The 18,988-nt window shown below is 38.8% G+C and overlaps 1 protein-coding gene across 1 annotated transcript; it reads left to right on the top strand.

Annotated features, from left to right (window-relative positions):
• Positions 1-11,363: 11,363 nt before the first annotated feature.
• slc16a1a (solute carrier family 16 member 1a) lies at positions 11,364-17,962 on the top strand. The gene is made up of 5 exons (XM_080495801.1): positions 11,364-11,399; positions 13,349-13,598; positions 15,955-16,098; positions 16,303-17,076; positions 17,193-17,962. Exons 2-5 carry the CDS (start codon positions 13,382-13,384, stop codon positions 17,426-17,428), a joined length of 1,371 nt encoding a protein of 456 aa, XP_080351927.1. The 5' UTR covers positions 11,364-11,399; positions 13,349-13,381; the 3' UTR covers positions 17,429-17,962.
• Positions 17,963-18,988: the final 1,026 nt, after the last annotated feature.

The raw sequence follows: 18,988 nt of genomic DNA, 5'->3' as shown, positions 1-18,988 counted from the left end.
TGCAGGACGGAAAAAAAAATAATAATAATGAAGGGAATTCAAATGTTGAGCTGGAGTTATGTGCTTGTTCCAGCCTCAAATGAAGCCAGGACACAGGCCAAAGAGTCTCACGGTGTAACAGTGCTCTTGTCTCTCAAATTTTATCACGCAATAGACCTGCCATCTGGACAGTCTCAGAGGGGCAGAGAGACAGTGATCCAAAATAGAAGCAGTAATAGAAAAGGTCAGACACTGAGTAAAGGCATCTGTGACATTATTCTCTTGGCATTACAGTGTAACACAGTGACAGATTTAGTACAGATATTTAATGTGTGTTCCTATACAGGGGAGGAATATGCTTTGGTCACAAATGAGGGTGTTCATTTTTATTGCCCGTAATAATAACATTAATGCCTATATCCCCCAGATAATTGCATGTTCCATGTCCTTGATGTGTAACATAATTGGAAGGAACATTGTGAAATTGCCTCTTAAAAACCATTTGATTTGGACGGGAGCCAAAACGGGAAGGCCACAAATAGCCGGAGACAAATCCACTGATGCACGTTTTCCTGCATCACAAATCCTCTTGATTACACGCCCCTTGTATGTTTTGTCTGAATGATTTGTGAGGCTTGATCAGCGGCTCACTCATTCAAAAATGGATCTCTCCTAACCTCTTCACCATGAAGGCACGAACGGGCTTGAAAACTCTGATCTATGGTACTGCAGCAGGAATTGACCCTCATCGGATAAACCGCTCCAAATTGCCTCTCTGATATATAGCTAGCCCTTGTTACCGCTCTCCCCCCTGTCAATTCTCCCCATTCCCCTCAAGGTCAGCTCTCCGTGCTGTTGGACAAAGTAGCAGAGCAGCGCTGCTGTTATACTGCCAGCCCGCCGTACATGCAACTCTCCACCCCTCTGCCCCTCTGCTCCGGCCACATTTCAGATGCGCTAATGACTACAACCACCTTCCTGCAGCACCACAGGGGTTAGAGGGGAAAGAACATGTTGATGACACAAAATGGCCCCAAATTATGGAGGGGCAGTGGTGTTTAGAAACACTATTAAACCCTCAAGAAGTGAAATACACGTGATATCTCACAAGGTTAAAAAAAAACAACTAAATTGGGTAATGAAAAAAAGTGGTGACTGTCACTTTGTATTCCCATCTGGCTGTAATCACCTTGATGTAGACTTTATTTTTTCTTTATATGTCATGCTGCCACACCGGCACCTTCAATCGTCTTTGCTCGGTTGCTATATTATTTGTTTTTATATGAGAAACATGAGTTGCTATACATCTGACACAAATATTGCTTCTTTTTTTGTCAATTTCACTCTGAAGTATTTCTCCTTCAAAGCATCAATTCAAACATATCTACATATAACTGAATCCTGAAAGTTTTCTGTCTTGATCTAAACATCAAGGAATCAAAAATGGAGACACAAGCTTTTAAAGAGTGAATAACAAATGATGAGATCACTTAAATACAAGGTTTATGTCAGTGATGTTGCTTAAATATCCCAGATTGACTTCATTGTAATTTACAAGAATCATGTTAAGATGTTTGAATTAATTAGGCCCATTTATTTAATGCCTGATCAACAGAAAAATCATCCTCGTAATCACAAAGATTTTTATTTTGATTGTTGTGCCTGAATTTGTTTGTTTTTCAAAAATTTTAAAAAATGAAGAAACAAACAAGTAAGTTGCTTTCTTCTATTGATATGTTTCCATCAGCACTAAGAACACTTGATAATTAAACATTTCTATTTCTTATCCAGTATTTCTTTGTAAGAAACAAAGTGTTGCTTTGCCAGTGGTTTGGTGGTATATTATTTCCTCTTTCAGGTACGGTTGCATCCTGCAGTCTTCCTGATTTTTCTTTATCTTTTTTTTTTTCTCCTTGTGATTTCTCAGAGGCAAGAAATATTTCATCATGTAAACCCCTATGTAACAGCAATTTGCTGTGTTTACACTTTGCTTTGGGTTAATCAGATACAGGGTGTTAATTAGAGAGCTTCAGAGGTGCTGGTTGACCGATTCCCTGACCTTCAGATGAAGCTGGGCTCGCTGCTTTCTGTCTGTTTCCAGTCTTAATATTTAATGAGATTTAAATCCAACCATATTAAACACTATACTCACACAACAGAGGTGTCAATCTGCACATTTGACTCTTGGCAAGAAAGCTAATGACTGTATTCTCCACAACATGTCTTGGCAGCGATCAGAATTTATAATTGTATTTTGTTTAAATAATAATGTATGTATCTAATAGCATTTAATTGGACAATAAAGAATGATCTGATGTTTAATTGGCGCAATGATCATTCTCTCAAAAGCCACTTAAAGTTTGTCAAATGTCTTAATATAATGAAAGAAGCAATACATGTTTTTTTGAATGTGATGATGAGAATATCTTCTTTTTTTCTGCATTCTAAAGCTAAACACTCTCCTTTCAAGTGATTTATGACAATGCCAAAGAGCTCTGTTTGTATTGTTCAAAAACAAATCCCAATAATTTAGTCACAACATGAAAAGAAAGAGGAAACAAAAAATCAAAAGGGACTTTGTTGCCCTCAATTTACTTGATAGGCCGTCTGTTGTGGGGGTCCTCACTTCACTTCCTAAAATACTGCTTCATCAAACAATGGGACCCCTGCTTCGGCGGAACACACCACACCATAGTTTGTGCTTACACAGGAAGCTACTCAACAGTGTTTGATGTGCTCTGTAAAAATCTCCAGGAGGTTGTGTGCCCCCCCTCCAGAAACATGATAGGCCAAGTTTTTTTTTCAGATTTGAATGTTTTCTCTTTGAAAGTTTGCATGTTTTGATGTTTTTATTTAGATTCCATCATTTGGCTAGTTGAGTGAGAACTAATGAAATAGTCCCACAAAATTATTCCTTCATAATCTGCATAATGTAATGCATACATGTACAACTGTATATATCAGCAATAAAGTTATGCATCCATCCACTTGACTGTGTCCTTGAAGCGCATATGTCTGTTGAAGTAGACACATTTAAATTCCTCATACATTAAGATGTGCGGTTCCACATTATCCTACATGTCCTCCGATAATACTTGATCACTCATAAGGTCAAAACCAGCAATACTCTCTTATTAAATATTGATGGCTATCAAGAAGGCATTCACCAGAGACACTCTCTCCATGTAATAGCCTGAGAAACACAGATGAACTGTCAGACCTCTGCAACAGCTTTTTGTTTTCATCAGAAAGCTCTGCTGTGAGATACAATGCAAAGCATTTTTTGTTTGTTTTTCAATTCAAAATCTACTTAGATGATTACTACCGGTACTTTGGATTGCTTTAGACAAATGTCATTAAATGTCTAACTTGACATTTAATGCCATTTAAAAACAAAAAGAGGGACCACAAACAAAGCTCTGCCGTAAATAGCACTAATCACTTAAAACAAATCATATTTTCTTGTGACAACTACAAACACCCTCCATATGAATTGGTGTGCTACAAATCAAATGCAACTAACTATAATAAAATGAAAGAGGATACCGGGATCTGACATTTTCAAGCAGAAATCTGAACGCTTGTCTTTGTCTCAAAGGTTTAAAATGTGTATACATTTTACACTTCTCTACCAGGCGTTAAGCATTTTAGAGCTTTCTTTAAGAGTTAATTTTCAACCCTTGTTACTATAATTAGATTTTAGACTTCCAGTTCCATGGCAACCATTGTCAAAGCCATGCCCTCAACTGGCGTTATGATTAAGAGTCATCATGTGGCTGTGATGATGGCCGGTCTCTAATCCAACATATAAAGTTTGTCCAATCCAATATATATTTCAAAATTTAAGTGTGCCAATTTCCACAATAATTAGCACCCCCAAATTATCAAAATGCTCCACGAACCTGACGAGGTTTTTCACAAAAAACTATGTGTGTTCAAGCCCTCAAAAATGTAGTTTATTTTCGCAAAGTATCTAATCTAAAGCTAATAATCATCTGGAGAAGCATGTTGAATTGGTAGCAGAATGTTTTGATATTTGTTGTGGAGGAAGTTTACGACATGATTTGTCTGTTGAGTTGTCAACCAGGTGCATAAGGAGAAATATCCTCTCTGTTCCCTCACCACCTGTACTCACGTAGACCTTCACTTCCCCCTGCTACGCTGGGCTCTAAAGCCATTTTCACACTGATTCAACAACATACACAGGGTAGAGTGAGGCGGTCTTGTGATTTGAAAACCAAACATTCCTGTAAAATAGTTGATTTGTCACAGGCTCCAATCATTACAAAAATTTAGTTAACTGGTCAGTTTCAGTGTGAAAATGACATAAATGATTCTTTAGTAAATCGTTTCCAGACAGCTCAGTTGACAATACAACAGCTGTTGTGTAAAAATGGAGAATGGATTTCACTTACAGTATAGCACTTTTTCACAACTTTCACAACTTTCACAACTCACAACAAGAAGTCCTCAAAACACTTTACACTTAATCACATTCATCCATTCACACACACATGCCCACACTAATAAAAGCAGCTCCCACACAAGGCACTCAATCCATCCATTGGAATAAAAAAAATAACTGAATCGTAAGTGTAAGAAAAACACTGTTAATTGTGATTACTTCAATTAGCAGATCAAAACATTTAATTAGTTGACAGTTTGCATTTATTGATTATTTGAAATTGTCCCGGGGGACCACAAAGAATGTCTACAGAGAACACCAGTTGCCTTTCTCTATGGAAAAAAAAAACTGCATTACTTTTAATGCTAAAGTGTTAAATCGTCTTCAGCGTACTTTACTTAAGCCTAAGAAACTAATAATTACAGAAACCTGCAAGAACAATAATCCAGCTTAAAGTGACCCTGCAAACCTCCATGAGCATGCCTCCTCATGTATTTATGCAAATATGTAGTGGTTTTAAATCATGCTTTTGTTTCACAGTATATATTTATACCACTGGTTTTACTCTTTTCCAGCTGGGGACAGGGAAATAATCCCCCAAAAAACAAATTATTTTTACAGCATACAGATATATTTGCGAGACCTTTAGATTGTACTATCATTTTAACATTTTAAAAGAGAATCATCTGTTGTATGACATTGAGAAACCACCCCAAAAAAATATCATTCTTCAGATTGTGCTGGAAATGGCAGGTTTACAAACCAGTTCTGAGCAGAAGTGGGGGGGGGGGGGGGGGGGGAATGAAAATACAACACATAACTTAAAGTAAGATAGAAGTGAAACATTTATGACAGGAGGTATTGTGTAGCCAGATATCTGTCAACAAAAGGAGTCCTTGAAGTACACCTAAAGAGAGAATATATCGTTTGTGCATTTAACCTGCTTTTTGTGTACCACATACTTTAAAGAGTTTCAAATAATTAATAAGTTCAAGTTGACCATTAGGTTAAGTGGGTAATTCCGTTGTGATAGCTCAGGTCAGAGTGAAGGGTGAGGCAATGTCGAGGTCAATGAAGGGTGGACCCACGTAAAATGCAGCTCAAGTGTAATGCTTGCAATTCTCTCGTCGTGGGGTCAAATACTGGGAGCACAAGGCTGAGATGTGGTGACTCAGAGCTTTACATGTTTCTGTGGGCAGAGGTGTTACAGTTGAGCTTACAATTTGGTGACAGTTTGTCTGAAGGTTATAGTCAGAATTAAGGAAAACGCAAAGAAATATAATGTCGAGTGGGAAGCCCAGAGAAATGGAAAATGTGTCTCTGTGATGAAAGTAGAGGCAGCTTGTGAACAAAAGATGAAAACGAGGCTCGTGTGACGGAGGTATTTATCAGAAACCACTCTACAGCTGGACCTTCCGACCATTTCGCAGCCACTTCAGTGTGTGTCGCTGTCAACCATGTGCAGCTCCAGTTCTGCACGATAACATTGAAATGTGTTGTGACCAGGAACAATGCTTTCAAATTCGCACCACAATGCTTTGTAATCTGGTAAAACACCTCTGTGAGAGACGGTGAGGATTTGGCATGGACCTGTTTGTTCACATTAGGATGCATGGCCAAGCTGTTGTTGAGCAACACAACACAATAATACAAATGAGGAAGATTAAATTGTGTTCTGACATCAGGTGAGTCTAGAAAATAAATGACCGTTGTTCCTGTTATAATCATTACCCCAGATATGCAACACCAAACATGGACACTGTTGGCTGCTGAGATACACGATTCAGTTCATTGGAAGATAAATGTTGAGCACACCTGATTGTTTATTTTTATCTTATCTTAAAGTTTAAGGTTTGAAAATGGACAACACTATTAATCGTCAGAATTCCATACTGTTCAGGACAGTTGTTTCTTCTCAAAATTTGCACAATTCCCTTTGCGTACAGTTCCATTTTTTTTTCATACACTGTTTTCCCACACCCCTGAACCGCTATCTTGAGCAAATTATGTTTTTCCATCGAAGTCAGAACAGGCACATCTTTAGTTTCTTTCAAAACTGGGCGTCTCAGTGACTCTGTGGCTTGGCCTCGTTCCACTCTACGAAATATCTGCCAAATGTCTTGGGAGGTAGCAGATATCCCGGCAGGTATCACTGGGCTTTGAGGTGGGGGAAGATGCAAAGACTCGGACGGAGGTGCAAAAGGGACTTTTTGCACATTGTACCAGGTGAGAGCTTTCTTGTCACTGCAACTTGTATGTGTGAGCTAATTGGCTTTAGCAGCATAATGCCCTCACTGTGACCCTCATGAAAATCATGTTCACTCTCCCTTCACCAAGCCAAGATGGTCTCCACTTTAAACAGTGCCACTCTGCCTCTGCAAAATATAATTGCCTGTGACTTTTGACCTGTGAGTGTCAATTTTGTGGGCCACTGTAAATTCGACTTAGTCCCAGCGAAATTGGAGGTTCGATGGAACTAAATATGATTCCTAGTTATATTGTTGGTTTAAAAAAAAAAAAAGTGGCTTTTGAATGGCCGTCATTCGCTTGCTGTATGGTCAATCGTATTCATTATATAACATCTGAGTTAAAGCAAGACATAGCTGTTGTAAGCTTTTGGAATCTAGGACTGCAGTGACTAATGCTTAAAAACAAAAAGACAGCTGCTTCGCAAATCAGTCAAGTAATGAGCAAAGAGCGATGCCAGTGCAAGTTGACGTGCATGAGAATGTCCTCATTCGATGGAGAACTTACAGCCTTCTTACTGCAGCTTATATCATATTGGAACAGTGGTTCACATAGCTGCGCTAATAAATTTTAATCCCTGTGACAATGTATAAGGTCTTTCACAGGCAGCCATGGCTCCTAAACCTATGTCTTTGGACCTCAGAGCATTTTTTTGCAATGGAAAACATTGGGAAAAAATATACACTCAAACTATTATTTTTTGCCGATATCAGCTTTTGTTTTAATTTATCACCACTTTCCAATTCCCATCGAACTAACACACAACACCTTGAATTAAATAGGTCATGGCCATTCAACACCTTCCACTCAGATTCTTAAATCTGATATCCAAGGGGAAATTTGTTAGTTGTTCAAACATCTAAAATTCCCACAAAATGTTTTTCTTTCCAAAACATGCTCACTCCATGCCCCCACAGGTGTGAACAGCTATGTTCAGATAATAAAGAAAGCAGTTTCATTTCATTCCTGTAATTTTCTTTACCATTGTTAAAATAGTGATATCTACACTTATCAGTCTCACCACAGATATAAATGTTTTTCTATATGTTGTAGTACTTTTTTCATGGCTAATGTAACTTGCAAACTGTGATTAAAGAAATCCCCACCTCTCTTCCGGATTTAAAGCTTCTCTGCATCTTAAGTGCATGTACAATAGGATTAGAACAATTGATTGCAAGGCAACGACAGGTCCGACACGTAGACACAGACAGGCTGACAATCCAGGATGGGAAGGGAGAGAAGGTGACGTCATTGCCCCCGAATAGTTTTACACCAGAGAGTTGGCTCACAGAGTGATTATGCTGATGGAGTGAGCAGGTCGTAGACCTCCACATAGTTGCTGCATGATGGAAAAAAAGGTATTAATTCTTCAATGTGGCTGCAAAAGGAAACGAGACGGGCTCTGTTTTGACAATCACAGTTCATACAAAAGATATACTCGGGAGAACAAAGGAAAATCCTACTGAGGCGGTAAAGTTAAATCCGACAGAAACACTGGAGTCCTTGTTGGATCGGAAGCAGACACGTCAGTGAACAGTGACTGTGCATGCCGAAACAAGGCTGGAACTCCACAGTCATGCAAACAGCTCTGAGGGGCTGCAATATTGGGGCAGCAGTACTTTAATCCAAATACCAAAGGTAACATGTGCCCTCATGTTAGTGTGATGACTCTGAGCATACTGTGTACTTTTTGCTACTCCAGCATTGAGCAGGAAGTACAGCTGAAACTTGAAAGTCTCAAACCAAACCATCAGACATACTTGGGCTGGATGATAAAAAAAAAAAAATTGCCTGTGGAAGTAACATGACAGCAAAGCTGCTTGTAACAACCTCACAGGGTTTATTTGGAAATGTTGAGTTTTCAGTGTGATAAAGTTGATGATTAAACATTCTGGTCACCGTTGACCACCTTATTACCATAAATGAGAGGAACAGACAATGAGGAACACCTTTTGATTCAATGCTGTCTGTTGAATGAAATCAAAGCTGCATAGCGTTGAAAGCAAAGAGAAGGAAATTTTAGGCATGGTCCTCAGTTTCTCGTAACATTGAAGGATCACTCATCCATACTGACAGAGGCCAACATACTACAGATGTCTGTCCAACCTGCATCTTCAGCCAAGGTAAGACTTTAATGATAAAAAACCTCTATGAGCAAACAGACAACATGGTTTCTACTGTTTCTACTGCCAAGACATTTTGTACAGGAAAATATTTATGCTATAAAGAACTGTTGGGTTTATTATAAACCGTTGTATCTCGTCTCTGGATTCTGCAACAGCTTTTTTTCTAAAGCCACTGAGACCACTCCATGAAGAAAAACCTATATTTTGGGAGTTTTGTTTTCACTGCAAGTGTGTCACTGTTGGGACTTCCATGTAAACTATATTTCTGATGACTGCACCGATTGTTGATTTCTCTTTCAAAGATGTTTGTTATCCTTGAACTTGGGAATAAAGGATGTCCTACTTCCACTGATATTAGCAATTGTTATGAAAATGACAAATTATTATATTTCTGGGGAAAAAGTCAACTGTTTGGTGGGAATGGATTTATCTGAACCAAATGTTGAGCCTGCCTGTGAAGCGAAACATATTTCCTGTGAAAATTGTGATATACAACATAACACCGGGGGATTAACAGCTTAAATATTTTAAAAAAAACCTTTAATGTCTTTTAGATTGCTTGTTCATCTTAAAGTTAAATGACTTACAGATTTATAACTTGCAAATGACCATAGATTCAGCTCGATGGCCCTGTGTTTAGAAATTATTAAATTATTCATTGGTTGTCGAACGTGGCAGATTGTATGCATGCGTTCCTATAAGCATGCATGTGTTAGTCTGCAAATATGAATGCTTTTCCGACAAATCCATTTTCATGCCTCAAACTCTACCCTTGTGAATAAATGGCAGCCACGGAAAAATACATAAAATTGCATCCTCTGTTTGAAAAGCAATAAAAGCACCGGAGAAGAAAAAAAACGAGTCGAACAACATAAAACAGGCCAACATGAAGAAAAAAGTGTTCAAGGGTGTCAAGAATTTGAAGGCACTCTGCAAGTACATGCTGTTTGAATACCTCATGTACTCAGGCCTTTCCTTTCCCAAGCCCTGGTTCAGATTCATTAATAGTTCCTGAGGGACTTTTGGAGAAAGGCTCAACCAGGACTGACCCCTGAAATGTTCGAAAGTCTTTCTTTGAGGTATTTGAGCTGAACAATGTCCGTTGTTTCAATAAAACTAATTTTTTAAAGCTGTTACTTCCCATATTCAATTGAATAGCACTGATAAATCAGCTGAAACAGGAAATCAGCATCTCGCAAAGCATCTTATCTTTTACAGTGCAGGCATTTCTATATCCTCTTTCACCACTACGGTGTTGTGCAGTGAATTACTCTGACCTTGTGGGAGTGCTGTGCACATGACAGAGGGGTGGGGAATGTATTGTAGGGGCTTGGCACTCAGTCTCACACAGCCAATAAGAACTTGTCTGACCTCACTATTTTGCTCCACAGTGTCCAGATCGTCAACTTGTTTGATCTGGGCACTGAATGGACTCAACTTTTCAATTTTACTCAGCTGGAACATATGCAGTCTCGTGTGGAGGTGTCACTGGGAACCTTTAGACATAGAGCCGGTTTGTTAAGTATCTGTGAAACAAACCCAAGTCACATTCAGTGATGTCCGTGTTGTATTAGTGTGAAACTGAGACTGTCTACAGAGCTCACCTGTCCCTGTTCAAGAGCTCCTGCAAAGGTAAGATGCTTCACACAAACACCGAGTACATTGAACATTTGCCGGGCATCACTTTCAACCCTTTTCAAGTTGGGTATCGATAAAATATGCATTACTTTGTCAATGTTAAAATTAATCTTGTAATGACTGCATCATGATTCCATATGCAAATATTTATCTTATCTATAAATAATCAGACAAATCTGCGAGATTTACTCACAGATAAAAAGCCTTGGGATCAGGAGAGCCCCACAGCATTGCTGCAGGGAAAAATTAAGATGAAGGAAAAAAATTATTCAACAAAATGTTTGTAAAATGTGATGTTCTTATTGGTTTATTTAAGATACCTTTTAATGTGATGCGTGACTACTAGCACCATGTACAAATAGATATATCTAAATTCAGTAACCATGAAAAGTTGTAGCTGTGTTACTTCTCACAGATCGGATGTGTACTGATGATGCTCTGATGACGTATCCGTAAGATCAGCAGTGAAACCGGAGCATTTGGGGTTATTGCTGTAGGGTGGATTGTGTTTGCCAAACAAATATAAAGTAGCTCTGGTCTAACAATTCAGCTTTGTGACCTTTACGCATGGAATCTAGAATTTGTTGTACCTCTGCTGGGTCCACCATGTCTGGTATGTGCACTGTATGTTGTCAAGTGGCACTTTGAGGGCCGCCCACTTGGACTCCTTTATTTAGATGTTTACTCTGTGATAGCAGTTTGCCTTCATGCCTCTGCCCATCAGCTCAATTAATCTGTTGCTTTATCAAATGTAGATAAATTAAATTAACTTGCATTCAAACTGAAGTGTTTGGCACTTTGATCTCAAGCTCTTCTTGAATGAAGTTATCTTTTTTAATTAATTATTTCTGCAATTTTGCCATCTCACCTGAAGGTTCTTCCCCCACTAATGTTATAGAAACCTTGTCTCTGCTTTTGCTTACAGGCCTTCCCAAATCAGTGTCCTCAGAGAGTAAAGCAACAGTGGTGAAGTCCGGAACAGTCACGTATGCTTTCTATTAAAGGTGAGAACAAACCTCTTACATCTGTCAAGACTTTCATATAAAACCAGTGTGTCTCTATTGTAACCAGCCCTATTTTTAACGGCATCAATATCCAGTGAGAGTATCCTCCCTAAAGAAAACATACAAACATCATTGTCAAACAATGGCAGGATGTATATGTTGTTTCAAGGTTTGTTAAGACCATTAGGAAGCTGTAAACTTAAACCTCTGGGCATAGATGCTGATTGCTGAACAGCTTGATTAAAACAAATTATATCAGCTGAAGTATCTGTGTTCCACAAGAGTCTGCAACATGGTTCCCATTTTATAAAGAAATTGCTGATTGATGCTTGTTTTGCAATGACATGAAATCATTTTAACCAATATCAATCTGATCTACAAATATCTATTAATGTGCATTACAAATAACAGGCTGAAACAAATCAGTAGTGACTTTATGTGACAATGAGTAGAGTTGAGACCAGAAGATTTCAGCACTGAGCTCTCCTTTTTCTTAATTTCTTCTGATGTGTCGACGTTCCCAAAAGTGTTGTACATCAACAATCCCCTCAAAAGATTGTTTCATTTATGTGGTGACTGCAAAGTGAATCAATGCCACCGAAACAAATCTCAATCTTAAGTGATAACACTGACTAAAGTAAGAGATATAGCTACAGTTGTTTTTTTCCCCCCCTGTCATACCCCTCGATCGCCTATAGCAGCTGGAGAATAATGCAGGAGGCACATTTACAGCTGCACTGTAGCACCTAAAATCCCAGCTCAATAACAACAATTCCTTAATGCATTAAATATTCACTACTTTCTGAGCTTATCCAATAAGTTTTCAGAGCCCTAAACCAATTCATCAACCAAATCAAGTCCTCCTTGGCTAAAAAACATTATATCATCACCCACTCCAGAGCATAGCCCTGAGCTATTGAATTCAGCCTGTGTTCGTGGTCTGATCGATGTTCTCTCCGGACAGTCTCCCCTGTGTAAACAATACAGTAAGGTGTTTGACTGTGCAGATGGACTCTTATTCATCACCTCCAAGCTGAACTGTGTGAGCTCAGCAGGTGGGAGCTCAGTGATTACATGCACACAGTAATTCGCAGCTAAGCAACACCATAAATGACATCTTTATTTTTAAAGTTTGCGAGTACCGTAGGTTAGGGAAATATAAGTTTTAAAATCCTGTTCCCTTTTCATATTCACAGTAGGTAACATAAAAGCTTTGGATACTCATCACATTTTATTGGTTAGTCGAGAGGGCACACACTGACTTTCACATCGTGAAATACGATGAATTAGGCACAGAGTCTCTAGATGCCAGAAACACCAAAGTGGTTACTTCATACAGAGATCAGCATTGTGAAACAGCCATTGATTTATAGTTCATCTCCATAATGAGCAAAATATACAAAGCTGAAAGCCTGGGTCACAAGAGTATCTGTCAAAAAAAAAAAAAAAAGATGTTGTTTGCTGGTATGATTGAGAACTTAAGGAATGGAAAGTCTTACAATTTTGTTATTATTAATATTTATTCATCATCCATTTGATACAAACAGAAGAAGTTACAGTCGTAGGGGTTTTTAGCACACTAAAACTTTTATGCAGTACCCCCACATTTCAACCAATGATGAAATTAGGATGGGAAAACCAGCTTTTAAAAATAAACATTCAGTGTGCTGAAAACAGAACAGCTTTGCAGAAGCTGTGGTATTAGTGTATGATGGAATCTCTGAGGAGAGACTGTACCGCTACAGTTCAGACACGGCAAACAACAAAAATAAAGAGAAAAGCCAATACTTACAAAACTAGGTGTTTTACCACCTTTTGCATACTTGTAAGATTTCCTGTGAGATCCATTGCACATTATTGCTAGAACAGAAAGGGAGAAAAGAGTTCATCCATCTATTTGATCGTTAAACTGTAACTAAGCAAGTAATTGTCTTTGTTCCTTCCTGAAGGTTCTTACATCTGAATTTGAAGAAGAAAAATAAATGGCACCTGCTGTTGGTGGTCCTGTGGGCTACACCCCACCTGAGGGTGGCTGGGGATGGATGGTGGTGATTGGAGCCTTCATCTCTATCGGTTTCTCCTATGCATTTCCGAAGTCCATCACTGTGTTCTTCAAAGAGATTGAGGTGATCTTCAATGTGACAAGTAGCCAGGTGTCCTGGATCTCCTCCATCATGTTAGCTGTCATGTACGGTGGAGGTGAGCTACAACCTGAAAACACTGAATACACATTTGGTAACACTTGACATTTCACACGTTTACAAAACCCCCCAAAAAAAACACACAAAAAAAAAAATATATATATAATATCTTTTTTTTACTTTTGACTGAACTGTAAATAGATTTATCACTGCAGTGTTCTGGAAATCCATATGCTTTTTTGACGTACAGGCCTATAGACTTCCTTTTCAGACTGATTGTGTCAACGGGGAGGTCAAAGACTCACAGTCATTGTGTAGATTAACAGCTCCTGTACTATAACAACAATATGATTCCTCCTTGGAAGTGCTGTTGCAACGTTATCTGTCTCTGGAGATCACAAAATGGGATTTGGGGGCCGGGGTTTGTACTCTCAAGCATTGTTTTCCCATGCGCTTTGAGAGCGGGGGGACCACCAGGGGGTTTGGCTTGAGTGCCTGCACAGATGACATGAATGAGCTGATGTCACACGGGTCTGGCCAGTCAGGTGACGATAAACCTCTATTCATGTGCCTGATATTCAACACAAATCGAGCCCAGTTCAAAGAATCACTCCTCGTCCCTCAAGACCATCTGCTTTTGAATCAAAACACTGCCGCTCTCTTTACTCTAATGCATGATTAAACAGGAAACAATGATGACTGAGGCACCTGATTTTTAGAGATGTTTCCTGGAACTTACTTTAGTTTGCCAAATGTTTGCAGAGTAGAAAACAAAGCACTCTCTAAAAAAGATTTTCTGAAAAAAAGGCTGTTCTTTCATTTGTGTACAATCTCCAGATATTTCAAATGAAAGTAGAAATCTTTTCTTGTGAGTATTGGCACTCGCAATACTGCAAAACATGCTGCAGTTTACTTTATTTCCCGTTAAATCCTATAAATACAAGCTGCCGCACTTATACTCATTGACTTAAAACACCAATGCATACCAAAGGGGGGCAAAGCATCACCTCCAGCTTAAGCCAACATTACTGAACAAGGGAAGTATCGTGTTCCCTGTAAAGGAATCAATGCTGCCTATTGTTCCGAAACACATTCCCTTAACAAGTAGCTGTAGAATGACACGCAGGCAGTAGTTAATCTGACTTTCACTTTATAAGGTGTTCGTTAACACTTTTTCATCAGCAGTGTAAATAAGCTTTTTTGTTTGCAGCCTTTTTCTTGTCACCAAACTTGTATCATGTGGTCTCGTGATCTTTATACATGTTCAGGTACACTTTGTCTATTAATGCAAATTATTGCAAGTAAACACACAAAGAGGGAAATCAGCTCTGCAAATTAATTGAGATCAAGTGAGTAAATGTCTGCGCGTGTTGTGAGTAGATGTCAGTTGATTCTGTTGGTTGGCTATTCTGAGCACGTCAGCAGGAGAAGTTCATTACCAGCCTACTGTTGCGTACCTCTGTACTCCTTCAATTTTTGATTCATTACGTTCATAATATTCTACATTGGTTTGTCTCCAACCTTTTTATCCTAAGCAACCCTCCCAGCAAAGCAGAAGGAAAGAACTCATTGTTTGTGCGGAGACTGCCTGCATTACAATTTAAGAACCCTTTGTCTTGTACCATGCTGGCAAATGAGTCTCGACAACCTCTAAACAAAAACTGCCAGTTTCCATTTAGGTTCATTGGGGTGGGTGGGTGGGGGTGGGGATGGGGGGGGGGTGGTGTTGGGTTGGAAGCAAGGCAGATGTGTCTTCTTTGTGGATCCTCATACTCATTTATTAAGCTTGTTGTTCTATATGGTGATGGTGTTTTGTGACCTGAACCCACTATGCACCCCAGCCATTTGTCTGTGGGTTATTGCAATTTTCTTGAGCTGATGTTCAAACCTGCAAGTACTCATCTTAATAAGTGAATTTACTGTTGCCTAGTTCTGAAACCAAGTTCCAAGACAAAAGAAACAACAACAAAAAAAACCCCAGAGAAAATAAGTGTAGCAGGGTTTATTTTTTCCTCCTTTTTTTTTTTTTTTATCCCTCATACACATGCTAGTCAAAATACCCTCACAATAACACACTTATCCAAACTGACTTACTTCCAATAATCATGTGTCAGGAATAGATTAAAAAATCCCCACAGAGAAATTTTTCGACATTTTTTTTTTTTTTCAATCTCTGGACCTGATAGATTATTCTTTCATTGCAGCTTTTTGGGGGGGTAGTTTTTCTGACAAATCGCATTATTAATGGCACACGAACACATCCACTGCAGTGCAGCACTGACAAAAATGATTGCAGAAGTTTCCTGTATTTGCAGAGCCACAGCCGTCACAATGAAGCCCTCTGGTGGTTACATGTTGAACAGCGAAAGTCACTAATATCTGTGTATTTATTTGTGCATTTGTTTGTCCTTCAGGTCCTATCAGCAGCATCCTGGTAAATAAATATGGGAGTCGTCCTATTATGATGTTCGGTGGATGCCTGTCTGGAGCAGGCCTCATTGCTGCCTCTTTCTGCAATACTGTTCAAGCACTCTACTTCTGCATTGGTGTGGTGGGAGGTACCTAATTTCAAGTTTGGTCATGATTCATTCTTATTTGGACTGTGCACTGTTGCCATCTAGTGTTCCTAAAAAATATGGACACCAAAAAGCTATTTGTCCAAATGCTGTTTTAACCATAAATGTGGCCGTTTTATTTATTTAAAAAAAAATAATTTTTGTTTAAAATAAAAGAAACTTACACTTTTAAACTGATTGTTTTAGGTTTGGGATTGTCCTTCAACCTGAACCCGGCTCTCACAATGATTGGGAAGTACTTCTACAAGAAGCGGCCAATTGCCAATGGGCTTGCTATGGCTGGCAGCCCTGTATTTCTCTCCACCCTGGCTCCTATTAACACCTGGCTCTTCGACAAGTTTGGATGGAGAGGAAGTTTTTTAATCCTGGGTGGCCTTCTCTTCAATTGCTGTGTTGCTGGGTCCCTGATGCGACCAATAGGACCGAAACCCAAACCTCCAGAGAAGACAACTGAGAGGAGGACCGTTATGCAGACTATCAATAGCTTCATTGACCTCTCTTTGTTCAAGCACCGTGGCTTTTTGCTTTATATTACAGGCAATATTGTCATGTTTTTTGGTCTTTTTACACCTTTGGTGTTCCTCTCCAATTATGCCAAGAGCAAAGACATTCCCAAGGACAAGGCAGCCTTTTTATTATCCATTCTGGCTTTTGTTGACATGGTTGCACGACCCTCCATGGGCATCGTGGCCAACACCAAGTGGGTTAGGCCCAGAGTACAATACTTCTTTGCTGCCTCTGTGCTGCTTAATGGTGTGTGTCATGTTCTGGCACCAATATCTGTTGACTACAAAGGGTTTATTCTCTATGCCATCTTCTTTGGTTTTGCCTTTGGCTGGCTGAGCTCGGTGCTGTTTGAGACCTTGATGGACCTGGTGGGAGCTCAACGTTTCTCAAGTGCCGTTGGGCTCGTCACTATTGTGGAGTGTGGCCCTGTATTGCTCGGGCCCCCACTGCTTGGTGAGTGAAACCAGCTCATTTTCAATTTATGCTTATGCAGCTAAACCTAACAGGGCCCAACAGTTTTGTTTCCTCCCCCCCTAAAATGCCACTTTCTTTTTTCTTTTTCTTGACAGGAAAGTTCAAAGACATCTACAATGATTACAAGTACACATACCAAAGTTGTGGAATTCTCGTCATCGTCGCCAGTGTCTTCCTATTTCTAGGAATGGGACTCAACTATCGGCTGCTTGAAAAAGAAAGAAAGGAAGAGGAGAGGAAAGGCAGGATGGGTGTTCGAGAACAGAAGTCCAGCCGGGACAATGCTGTCAAGGAGGGTGCAGAGGCTAAGAACACAGAAGACACAGTCTAATGTTCTGTACCTTGTCGGCTTACATTTTTGTTCAATTTCATGCTGTCTGTGAGGTGCCCATTCATGAAACATTGATGCTTCTGTAAAAACATCAACATTTCTCCTCTCTTTCATAATGCATTTGTTTTTGGAGACTGCCATAGAAATCATTGCCTCACTTGCAGTTCAATATAAAATATTTAGATGCCTATTAAATCGCTTTAAGCTAATAAATAATCTACTCTTTTTTTTTAATCTCTTATATTCATGCTGAGGCTGATAAATGCCTTTCATAGACTGTTGAACTTAGCTGGGCCTTTTATGCCACTTAAATATATGTCATGACATTTATTTAAAGTCAGTTTATATCACAATAATGTCTACAAGGTTGCAGCACCATAATAATCCTATTCTGAGCTTGTAAAATGTATGTTATTTGACACCTTTATTCCCCTTGATGATACACGTTATCTGTCATGTCAAAACACGTTATGCACCTAACTTTGCTTGAGATGTAATTTCTGAAAGCTTTTTTTTAATAAACTTTATTCATCACAAGAACCGGTCAGCAAAAAGCAATTTACTAATGTCTTGAAAATGCTGTCATGGCATTATAGCCTTGTTTATTTTACAAATATATTCATACTAATTGTTTGTGAAACCTAATTTCATGGTCTGGTTTCATGGTTTTTTATGATGGATGGTGTCAGTTGACAATAATATCGAGGTTGTTAAAAACTTGTGTGTGATATTACCATAGAATATGTGTGTTTGATAAATCATTATCAAACACAGGTTTTGTTAATGAACAACCATTTGACAATAAGATCAGAGTTCACTGTTTTCAATTTTGGGATTAGCCTAGATGAAAGAAGTAAGTAATTCAATGACATTATTGATGATTGTATAGTAAGACAAATCCCTCCACAGTATGCAATCACTTTATCCCAAAATGGATAAAGTAGCATAAAGGATGGATGGGAGAAAACTGTTGAGATTACAATTCGAAGCATCCTTCCATCTTCTGTAAGGTTGTATTAAGGCCGGGTATAGACCCTGGAGGCCAGCCCATCACAGACAATCACACACTCAAATTAGTATCTGCAAGCAATTTAGGGTCACGAATTTTGTGATCAAACCAGTGTCCCTCGAACTTCCTGTTCAACTCACCAAGCCACAAGGCCACAATCTATGGCATTGACATCCTGAATTAAAAAAAAAAAAAGCACTAATAAACGCATCAGGGAATGTTTCTATAATGCTGGGAAAATAAGGCCACAGGGGATTTTTTTAATGTCTTTTTTGTGGGTATTTATTGGCATGGCTTGTTCCTTTTCTGTGTCACTAACAAGGTCAAAGAATTACGGTTAAATATACTACATAACATATATCCACCAAACACATATACCTCAAGATTCCTTTTTGACATCCATAACAAATAACTATGCACTCCTTTTAATCTCAATATTTTATTAGGCAAATTGTATATCCGTAAATGTTAATTTAAAAATTATACTATATTCTTTAGGCTGTTTCTGATTGGGGTCGATTATTATTTTGAGTCACTTGATGTAATAAAAA

The sequence above is a fragment of the Blennius ocellaris genome (genome assembly GCF_963422515.1).
Source record: "Blennius ocellaris genome assembly, chromosome: 4".
Lineage (NCBI taxonomy): Eukaryota > Metazoa > Chordata > Actinopteri > Blenniiformes > Blenniidae > Blennius > Blennius ocellaris.
Note: the sequence above shows the minus strand (reverse complement) of the source record. Positions and strands in the feature narration are given on the sequence as shown.

Excerpts from the sequence above, each read along its gene's own strand:
- slc16a1a (XM_080495801.1), top strand. The coding sequence starts at position 13,382 with ATGGCACCTGCTGTTGGTGGTCCTGTGGGCTACACCCCACCTGAGGGT. Across the intron at positions 16,099-16,302 it reads CTGCATTGGTGTGGTGGGAG|GTTTGGGATTGTCCTTCAAC; the intron begins GTACCTAATTTC and ends TGATTGTTTTAG. Across the intron at positions 17,077-17,192 it reads GCTCGGGCCCCCACTGCTTG|GAAAGTTCAAAGACATCTAC; the intron begins GTGAGTGAAACC and ends TTTTCTTGACAG.